The sequence below is a fragment of the Cavia porcellus genome, unplaced genomic scaffold (genome assembly GCF_034190915.1).
Source record: "Cavia porcellus strain 051 isolate PalLab524CR breed Dunkin Hartley unplaced genomic scaffold, mCavPor4.1 scaffold_1, whole genome shotgun sequence".
NCBI classification, from domain to species: Eukaryota; Metazoa; Chordata; class Mammalia; order Rodentia; family Caviidae; genus Cavia; species Cavia porcellus.
The window spans coordinates 193,176,676-193,187,000 of NW_026947484.1; the positions used below are offsets into that span (position 1 = coordinate 193,176,676).

At 47.0% G+C, this 10,325-nt stretch overlaps 1 protein-coding gene across 1 annotated transcript; it reads left to right on the forward strand.

Annotated features, from left to right (window-relative positions):
• Positions 1-2,537: 2,537 nt before the first annotated feature.
• On the forward strand, positions 2,538-9,960 carry Fancg (FA complementation group G). The gene is made up of 14 exons (XM_003470694.5): positions 2,538-2,988; positions 3,198-3,288; positions 3,543-3,674; positions 3,939-4,141; positions 5,171-5,306; positions 5,470-5,600; positions 5,709-5,855; positions 5,990-6,147; positions 6,532-6,598; positions 6,812-7,101; positions 7,240-7,286; positions 7,575-7,730; positions 8,158-8,281; positions 8,429-9,960. Exons 1-14 carry the CDS (start codon positions 2,893-2,895, stop codon positions 8,529-8,531), a joined length of 1,881 nt encoding a protein of 626 aa, XP_003470742.1. The 5' UTR covers positions 2,538-2,892; the 3' UTR covers positions 8,532-9,960.
• The last annotated feature ends 365 nt before the right edge of the window (positions 9,961-10,325 follow it).

Consider the following 10,325-nt stretch of genomic DNA (forward strand, 5'->3'; position numbering starts at 1 on the left):
TGCTTTTATGCATTGTGGATACTGGTCCCTTAGGAGGTAGATAATTTTTCTCCCACTGTGTGACTTCTTTAAATTTCCTTGGTCTTTTAGTACAAGTTTTTTTTTTTTTTTAAATTTTAATGATGTTCAATTTATTTTAGCTTTTGCTTCTTAAAAATTTTATTTAAAACAGAAAAAAAAAACAGAAAAGAAAAATAAAAAGCAAAAGAGACAAGCGACAACAATAAACCTAAAACAATAATAATGTAGGCTTTCAAAACAAGATGATAGAAATTTAACATTGGCTAATATATTGCATATTATCTTTAAATGAGTTGCTTAGATACCAGATATAGACATGCAAACTTGATCTAATCATGAGTTATTTTCCAAGAAAAAATAGAATTATTAGCACAGTCACCTTAGGCATCTTCTGTATACACAAATTTATATCGTTTTCCTTTTCCCTTCTTTTCTCCTTTCCCCTATCCCAGTTATTTTTTCCCTTTGAGCAATTTCTTATCCTTACACAATACTTATTGTAGATTTTGGATCTTATTTGCTCTTTTAATTTCTTACACTATGGAGATGATATGGTATTTATACATGTGAGTTTGATTTGACTTATGGATATGGTTTCAAGTCACATTCAATTACCTATAAAAGCCTCAATGTGATCCTTCTTTACAGGTAAGTAGTACTCCATTGTATAATAATACCCTGTCTTTTTTATCTATTCCTCAGTGAATGGGCATTTGGGTTGTTTCCAAGACGTGGCCATTACAAATTGTGCTGCTATAAACATGCGTGCACATATATCACTGTGGTATGATGTTTTTAATTCTTCTTGGAAAATGCCCAGAAGTGGGATAGCTGGATCAAATGGAACCTCTAATCCTATTTTGTTTGTTTGTGACACAGTGATAGAACTCAAGACCTCATGCTTGCCAGAAAGGTGCTTACGTCACTGAGCTAAATCCCCAGCCCTCTAATCCTACTTTTTTTTTTTATACGTACCAGGGATCGAATTCATGACCACCTGCTTGCAAGGCAGGTGCTTGTGCCACTGAGTTAAATTCCCAGTCCCTAATTCTAGCTTTTTGAGGAATTTCCACACTGATTTCCAGTAGTTGCACTAGTCTACACTCCCACCAACAGTGGAGAAGGGTTCTTTTTTCCCTCTCCATCATTTGTTATTGGTTGATTTCTTGATCTTAGCCATTCTTTTTGGACTGAGATGGAATCTCATTGTCATTTTAATTTGCATTTCTCTTAATGACCAATGATGCTGAACATTTTTTCAAATATTTATTTGCCATTGTACTTCATCTGAGAAGTGTGTGTTCATCTTGAATGCCCATTTTTGGATTGAGTCTTTGAACTTTGGGGGTCTGATTTTTTAAAAAATTCTCTATATGTTCTAGAGAGAAGTGCTTTGAGGGACAGTAAGCTAAGACATTTTTCCAATTCTGTGCTTTTTTTTTTTTCCCACTGTTATGGTTGATACATTGTGTCAACTTGAGAAGTTTAGAAGTTTAACTGAGGACTCAGCAGGGAGCCAGGGTTTTTACTTTGTTAAATACCCTCATCTCTGTGCAAAGGTGGGCAAGGAGATTTTGTGAGTGCTACTCCTGCCCTAACGGGGAGGGTGTTGCCTGTGCCATGCCAGCCTGCCTTGCAGCCAGATGATTATGGACGGAAACCTCCAAAAACTATAAGCTAAACAAACCTTTCCTTTTTTCATCTTGGGTGTTAGGTATTTTGTCCCAGCAACGAGAAAAGTAACCAAGGCAGCTGTGTTGGAGGTTTCTTTAGACATGCAAAAACTTTTTAATAAGACAAGATTCCAGTTGTTGAGTCTAAGAAGTGAAAGGATTTTGCCCTAAAGGGGATGCTGCAGCAGTGGGAGGTGGAACGTCACCTTCCCCGCCCCTAAGCAATTTACCTGTGGTGTGAAATGAATTCCAATGGGCTACCTGTGCATCAGTAATACCCCTTTAGGCTCCACTCCAAACCTAAGCTACAAGTATGCCCCCACACCACATGTCTGGCAGAGAGAAAGCCAGACCCCGGAGGTCATGGAGTCTGTCTCCGCATTCTTTTTTTTTTTTTTTTTTTTTTTTTTTTTTGTCTTTTTTGAGGCAAGGTCTCGCTATGCAGTTCAGGCTGGCCTTGAGCTCACTTTTTTTTTTTTTTTTTTTTTTTTTGAGCTCACTTTGTAGTGGTCTTGAACTTGCAATGATCCTCCCACCTCAGCTTCCCGAGTGCTGGGATTACAGGCGTGAGCCACTACACCCGGGTCCTTATATTCCATTTTTAACCCATTTTCGGGTGTGTGTGTGTGTGTGTGTGTGTGTGTGAGAGAGAGAGAGAGAGAGAGAGAGAGAGAGAGAGAGAGAGAGAGAGAGAGAGAGAGAGCGCCTACCCTTGCTTTCCACTTCTGGTAAGAAAAAGTGGATTTTCCGAGGGCCTAGACACCAGTGGGCGCCTGCTGGAGTTGCTGTGTACGAAGGGTTTTCCCCGCCACACTACGACCCCCAGCATGCACCGCGCCTGGCTGAGCGCGAAGGCGAGGCCCGCGCGGGCCGGGCAGTGGCTGAGAAGAAAGGCTGCGCCCGACACGCGGCGCCTCCCGAGAGCGGATGCCCACCGCCCTTTCTCGAACCAAGGTCCAGCTAGCCGGCGGGCGGCGAGCTGTTCCGCTACTGAGACGCGCCACCCCACTCCCGGCGCTGGGACTCGCTTCTATCCCCTGCTTCCCGCGGGAACTGACTCGGAGCTGAGATTTGCAGTCCTGGCCAATCAGAGGCGAGCGGCGCGAAGACGAATTCTGCAGAGTGTGGGCGTGCCAGTCAGGTTGGGATCCCAAGGGGGAGCGGCGTGTCGGCCTAGGTGTTAAGTGCATCGGCCTCCATGTCCCGCCAGACCCTTCCGGGTGCCTCTGCACCGCGCGCCAGCTGCCTGGACTTATGGAGAGAAAAGAACGATCGCCTTGTTCGACAGGCCAAGGTAATGCAGTTGCTGGAACCCCCTCTTAAGAGCCCAGCAAACCGGTTGGCAGTAGATTTGTCCCAGCAGAGGGGAAGAAGCAGAGCTGGACTTTGACCTCCCCGATACAGCCAGAAATGATGGGAATGCAACTCCCTGTCCTGTCCCCACTGCTGCAGGGGGAGAGAAAAAAGACTGCGCTCAGTGATGCCCCCTCTTACTTTTGGCAGGGAGTGATGGCTCAGGAGTGTGGCGTCAGACGGCAGCAATTGATTCAGAACATACTGCAGGGCCTCAAGGAGGTCCTCCTCAGTCTGCAGGGTAAGCAGGGCCCTTCATGGGATGGTCACTTCCTTTCCTCTTCTGCATTTCTGGGATTGAGGTGGGGACAGCGGATAGGGAGTCCTGTTTGAGGCTCAGAGGGGACTGTGGTTTCTGAACTGTCTGATCTGGAGAATTTCCTGCTCTTTCCAGACTCAGTATAAAGGATGGGTTCTTTATTGTGACCATTTGGGTTGGAGTGGGATTATCTCTAAATTGGGAGACCTTTCATGGGAGACCAGCATCTGTTCCAGGGCTCCCTGCAGCTGTTCCTGTTCTCCCCTTGGAGCTGACCATTACCTGTAACTTCATTATCCTGAGAGTGAGCCTGACTCGGGGTTTCACTGAAGACCAGGCTCAGGATATTCAACAGGCCTTAAAGAGAGGTGAGGGCTGTGATTGCTTCCCATGCCCCTGCCTGCTTCAGTCTAGCTTTAAGCTGGGGGTGGGGGGAGTGGTGGTGGTTGGAGGAACAACAAAATCTGTCACCTACATGGAGAGAGGCGTTCTTGTCTGTTTCTCCAGGTGCTCTTCAGCCCAGGTTGAGGTATTATTACAATCTTTGGGCTTTTAGGGGAAAGAAAAGCCAAAGATTGTGGGGCGATGGAGGATAAGGACCCACTTGAGGTGTTTGTATGTGTACTCCACAGTGCTGGAGACCCAAGAGCGGCTGGGGCCCGGGTTGGAACTGGGGCTCAGGGAGCTCTGGGACACCGTCCTCCACGCTTCCTGCCTTTTGCCGGACTTGCTCCCTGTCCTGCATCTCTTGGCTGGCCTGCAGGCAGCCTTTTGGCTGAGCACTGAGCATCTTGGGGACCTGGTCTCGTTGCTGCAGACATTGAATGGCACCCAGGTAATGGAAGAAGTGATTTGAAGATGAGGGTATCCTTTCTTCTCTCTTACCCCCAGCTGAGGTAGAATTTTTTTTTTTTTTTTTTTGTCTTTTTCATTTTTATCGGTACCAGGGATTGAACTCACGACTGCCTGCTTGCAAGGCAGGCGCTTATGCCGCTGAGCTAAATCCCCAGCCCCTAGAATTGTTAAATACTGGAAAGGCTGCTGGGTTGATGACCAGAAAACCTGTTTTCTTGGGGACTGTTGCTCTAGTTGGCTCCTAATTGGGGAACATGGTGGTGGTGGGGGGTTCAAATAGTTTCATAAATTTGGGTACAGTTTGGGCTTTTGTGATCTTGTTGAAGCTACCTCCCAGCCTTAGTCTTTTTAGTAATTCAGACATGTACTTGCTTCATGTACTCAAGGGATTTCTCCTGAATGAGAAGGGATACTAGAAAAGATCTCCATTGCCATGGATTCATTCATTCTCCCCCTTTTCCTTTCCTTTCCTTCCCATTCTTTCCCCCTTTTCCCTTCCCTTGTTCCATCCTATCCTGTCAATTAAAATCAGAGCCTTCACACTGAGCTGTATGTCAGGCATTTTTTATTTTTTGTTTTGAAACAGTGTCTCCTAAGTTGTTAAGTTGCCCACTATGGGCTCGAACTTGCTTGCAGTCCTCTTACTTGACCCCCCAGAATGCTGGGGTTGCATGTGTGTACCATCATCCCTTGCTTCCCCTGGATTTCTTTTCTTTTTTTCTCTTTTTTTTCCTTTCTTTCTTTTTTGAAACAGTTTGCCACTATGTAGTTCAGCTGGGTTTGAACTCAGAGCAGTCCTTTTGCCTCAGCCTCTGAAGTGCTGGAATTACAGGTGTGCGGCATTATGCCCAGCTTCTTCCTTTTTATTTTTGCTTCAAATCTAGATTTCTGTTAGAATTGGGGAATAGGAATCAGGAGGACTCTTGAACCCAAAGTCCAGCAAAGATGGACCAAGGAAAAGAGGGTATAGTTAGAGGCTTAAAGCCTCTGAATGTCTTCCTTTTTCCAGAGCAGAGCCTCTGAGGATCTGCTGTTGCTTCTAAAAACTTGGAGCCCTCCAGCTGCAGAGTCAAGTGCTCTGTTGATTCTGCAGGATGCCCGGAGTTTAAGAGATATCCTTTTGACAGCATCTGCCTTCCGCCAAGGTCAGCCAGCAACCTGACTCATCTCCTCCTCCCATAAGGGGTCCTCTGGATTTATGTTGTCCTTGTTATGTCTCATTCAGCTCCAAGGTTTCTCTGGAGTTGTTTCCCCATTGTGTTCCCTTCCCTGTGAGCCTCTCTAAGCTTGCACCGTGGTTGCTTCTAGGCCTGCAGGAGCTGATCACAGGGAGCCTACCCAAGGCATTGAGCAGCCTGCAGGAAGCAGCCTCCAGTATGTGTTCCCGATCTGTGCTAGTCCAGGTGTATACAGCACTGGGGAACTGTCTCCGAAAGATGGTAAGGATAGCTCTGGGTGGCAGTGGGGGTTGGGGAGAAACCATGGGCACTGGGGACAGCATTCTGCTTTGTGAGGATAGCTGAGGCCTTGTCTTTCCACAAATGTAGGGAAAACCACAGAGAGCACTGCTCTACTTAATTGCAGCTCTAAAAGAGGGGTCTGTCTGGGGTCCTCTTCTTCTGGAGGCTTCCAGATTATACCGGCAACAGGGGGACACAACAGCGGAGCTGGAGAGTCTGGAGCTGCTGACTGAGGTAAGGAACTGGGATGAAAAGATACAGAGTGGAGTACTGCTGAGGTGTTTGTTTTGGGGTGACTAGTGAAAATGCAAATACAAGGAAATATGGCTCCCAAAGATTGTATACTTTCTTCTCTTTGTTCCTTTTAGGCCTTGAGTGTCACTCAAGCTCATAGCTCTAAAGCCCCCCAGGTTTTCATTGAGGTAGAACTGCTACTCACACAACCTGACCCAGCCTCTCCCCTTCACTGTGGTACCCAGAGCCAGATCAAGCACCTGCTGGCAAGCCGATGCCTACAAATGGGGAGGTAAAGTTCCCCCCTGTTCACTTGAGCTCCTCTTCCCTCCTCTGATGCCTTGTGTAGGTGTGACTCTGACCATTTTTTCTCCTGACCATTGAGTGAAGCAGAGGCAGGACATAGGTCTGGACTCTTCAGTCTCCTTCTTTATTGCTGGACCTGAACTGAAGACTCTCTTTCCACTTTCTCTGTCTTTGAAATGCTGAAGTCTCCTCCCTAATCCATTCTGTAACTGGGGTAGAGCCACACTTAGCCAGGGTTGGAGTCCCAAAGACCTATTTCTCCCCTCTCCTCCGGACCATTAGTATCTATTGGCTAAAACAGAACATCGTCTCTCGAACCCTTTGGGGGTCCCCAAGGGCCTAAGGTAAAGCTGCAGCTCTGACTCCCCAGGGCAGAAGATGCTGCGGAGCATTACTTGGATCTGCTGGCCCTGTTGTTGGATGGCTCAGAGCCAAGGGTAGGTATATCTTTAGGGTTCTCTGGGTAAAGTGGAAGGACTGGGTTGCCTTTGGAGAAGAGCAGAAGTGCTACTTTCTGTTTTTCCTCTATGGTTCTATCTGTCCATTCTGGGAGACCAGGTCTCTGCATGGTAACATAGCCTGGGAAGCGGGTGGGGTAGTGGCTCCTGGCTCCTGCCTGTTTAAAGCATTGCATCCTCCTCCCACCCGAGTTCTCCCCACCCTCATGTCCCCCAGGGCCCTGTATGCCGGAGGTGTTCTTGGAGGCTGCCTTAGCGCTGATCCAGGCCAGCCGAGCCCAGGATGCTCTGACTGTATGTGAGGAGCTGCTCAGCCGCACATCATTCCTGCTTCCTAAGATGCCCCGGTTGTGGGAAGATGTCAGAAGAGGAACCAAGGAAATGCCACACTGCCCACTCTGGGTCTCAGCTGCCCACCTGCTTCAGGGTCAGGCATGGGTTCAACTGAGGACCCAAAAGGAGGCAGTCAGTGAATTTAGCCGGTGAGTCCAGGAGGCTGCCTGTGGTTCTGGGGAGGTATGAAAGGAGGATTTTCTGATTGGCACTGGGTTAGTTAGCTCAATTCTCGCCCACTCATACGAATTTGAGTTTGATTTCTCTTCACTTCTTCATGTCTTCAGTTGTCTTGAGCTGCTCTTTAGAGTCATGCCTGAGGACAAAGGCCAAGGTAATTTAGACTTTAGGTGTTCCTTGTCTCCTGGAAGTGGTATGTATCCCATGTATCCCAGCGCACCAGACTAGGTGACCTAACAGAAAGGGACTCTGGTCACAAGAATAAATAGAGGGGGGTTGGGGATGTAGCTCAGTGGTATAGTGCTTACCAAGCACTCAAGGCTCTGGGTTCAATTCTCAGCCCCCCGCCCCCATAAATAAATAAATAAATAAAGGGGTTCCTGGGATTTTGGTGTCCTTGTGGTTTTTAAGACACTTTCATGACTTCAGGGGTGGTTCACAGGAGCAGCCTCCAACTGTGAGCAGGGGTGTAGGTCAGACATGACACTGCAACATCTTCGGGCTGCTGCTCTGATCAGTCGTGGACTGGAATGGATAGCCAGTGGCCAGGATACCAAAGCCCTGCAAGATTTCCTCCTCAGTGTGCAAATTTGTCCAGGTATGTATATCAGCTGTGCACAGATGTGCAAGAACAGTGAGGCCCATGGAGCAGGGACTTGGGCATAAGTGTAAGGATGGCATTTCCAGGTGGGAGGGGTAAAAGGGATTGTGCCCTATATACCTAAGAAACACCCAGATGTGTACATACAAGCCTCTACAAAATGTATGCAAAGCTTCTAAGAGTTCCCTGGTCACCGCAATATACTCAGACACAGGTTCTGTGACTATTGGGGTGGGTTGTAGAGGAAGAGCCTTTTGTACTGGATAGGCAGTAGATACTAGGATAGAAATGGTGGTTAATGACCTCCATCTCATGAGTGAGCACGGACAAGACACCTCTCCCTAGGCCTCACTTTTCCCTTTTGAAAACGACGCCTTCAGCTGTATCAGGCTTTAAGTTTTTATACTCTGGGATGGTGCCGCAGGCCACAGAGATGCTTCATTCCACCTGCTTCAGACTCTGAAGAAACTGAACCGGAAGGATGAGGCCAGTGCTGTCTGGTGGAAGCTGAAGGCCCCGACTCAGCTGCCACAGGAGGAAGCTACTCGGTGAGCCTGAGGCCTCCAGGTTGGGGGCTGAGGGCCTGGGATCCTGGAGTCTTTGGGGCCTGTTTGGGATGATGAGGAATGGGAGATGGGGAAGAGTGTCCAGCCTTCTATCTTTTACCCTTGGGCATCACCTTTCTTGATCTCTAGGTCTCTCCCATTGTACCTGGAAGCATACTTTAACTGGATTCATCCACCTGACTGCGAAACCCTTCTTGAAGAGTTCCAGACTTCACTAGCAGAACCTTGTTGACCTGTGGCTGCCACATTTCCAAGATCTTGAGCTGGGACTTCAGTATACCATCTCTTTGTGGGGAGAGCTTTTTTTCTCTCTTGCCCTTGAATAATGTGGCTGGAGTTGTTTATTCCTGTATAATGCCTGTACTGGTAAGGTTGGAGATAGTCCTATGAAAATTGTCCCATTTACTGCCATTCTTTTGCCAGAGGAAGCACTGCCTACCACCAAGAAGTCATTGCCTTTGATCATGACACCTTTTTTTCTGTTTTCTTTTTTCCTATGTTGAACAGAGTTCATGTTTCTTGGCCGCCTACTACACATAGTTGAATGTTGTTAATCTAAGGTGCCCTCTGCCAACATTTTTTATTTTTTTCAGGTGTAAGGGGGTTGTGCTGGGGATTAAACTCAGGGTCTCACAATTGAACCCCTAGCTGTTCAGCATGTTTTATGAGCTCAATGTCTGGGTGTGAGAAACAGCTACACTAATCCTTACTCTGGAAGCAGTACTTTAGATTTTTCTGTTGCCTAAAAGCAGAGCCAAGCCCAGAATCCTGTGCTGGGTTTATGTAAGTGAGTTAGGTCTGGTGGGTAAGCTACATAGGCCTCTCAAGACATGGCAGGTGTGGTACTTTATACTTAAGAGATGGGCAGACCTCTTCTAAAATAATTCCCCAACTGGTCCCTATTAGAAATTGGATTTGTCTCAGTCAAATGTGTCTGTGTAGATAGGAGTTGAAGGGTGAAATGAGTCAACATTCACCAAGAGCTGCTCATTGACAGCATCAGGGCCAGCCATCATCTTGGGCCGAAGACTTCTGGTTCCAGCAAACAATGGTCTGCTCCCTTAAACTATTGAATCGATTGTGCTCTATGGTTGTCTTTTTTTGTTTGTGTATTTGAGACAGGGTCTCACCTTGTAGTCTAGGCTGACCCTGAATTCATTATGTAGCCCAGGTTGGCCTTGAACTCCCTGTGATCCTCCTGGCTCAGCCTCCAGAGTGCTGATTAAAAGGCATGCACCACCATGCTTAGTTGTGGTTATCCTTTGCCCTTTCTGGACTTAAGTGCCCTACTATGGAACTGGTATTAGTGAAACAGAGTTAGAGTCTAAGGACAGTAGCCCCAAAGTGGAGTCGGCTGAGTCATGAGCCTTCAAGGAACTGACAAAAACGTGTGACAGGTATCTTTCCTATGTCTGGGGCTTCTCCAGAGCATGACTGGCATGCATTGGTTCAAGGGCATATTGGTTCTGCATGGATACTGTGAACATTGTACAGGTTGGGCCCTAAAAAATAAGTCTTCTAAGGTTGAGATATTGCTTACACAATGGCGCAAGCTTCCTTCTAAATCCCTTAAAAACCCTTAGACAAAGAGCTCTTGTGATTATAGCCGCTGTGTGAGCTTTACTTGCCTTTGTATCTTAAATAAATTTGCTGGTACTTTACTCCTCTGCTTTAGTGTTATTTTATTTTTTTGTTTTTTTGAAACGGTCTCGCTGTACAGTTCAGGCTGGTCCTGGGCTCACTTTGTAACCTAGGCTGGTCTTGAACAGTGTTATTCTTTATCACTCTGTGCCGCGATCTCAGCGTTATGGTAAGGTGAACATATAGCCCCAAGCATCGGGAGGGTACAGCGTCAATAGGATGGGATGAATTAGGAGCTAGAATGCTTGAGTCATAGGATCCTGAGTAGGGGTGGCTGGAGCCAATATTTAAAAGAGCAAGAAGAAGGGTTAGTGTGGTACAGAGTAATCCTTAGATTTGGGGAGAAATTGTGTGGGCTATCACTACAACAGGACTGGACTAATAC

Bases quoted from the DNA above. Each gene is read 5' to 3' on its own strand.
- Fancg (XM_003470694.5), top strand. From the start codon at position 2,893: ATGTCCCGCCAGACCCTTCCGGGTGCCTCTGCACCGCGCGCCAGCTGC. The intron at 5,307-5,469 runs GTCAGCCAGCAA...GGTTGCTTCTAG, and splicing joins AGCATCTGCCTTCCGCCAAG to GCCTGCAGGAGCTGATCACA. The intron at 5,856-5,989 runs GTAAGGAACTGG...TGTTCCTTTTAG, and splicing joins GTCTGGAGCTGCTGACTGAG to GCCTTGAGTGTCACTCAAGC.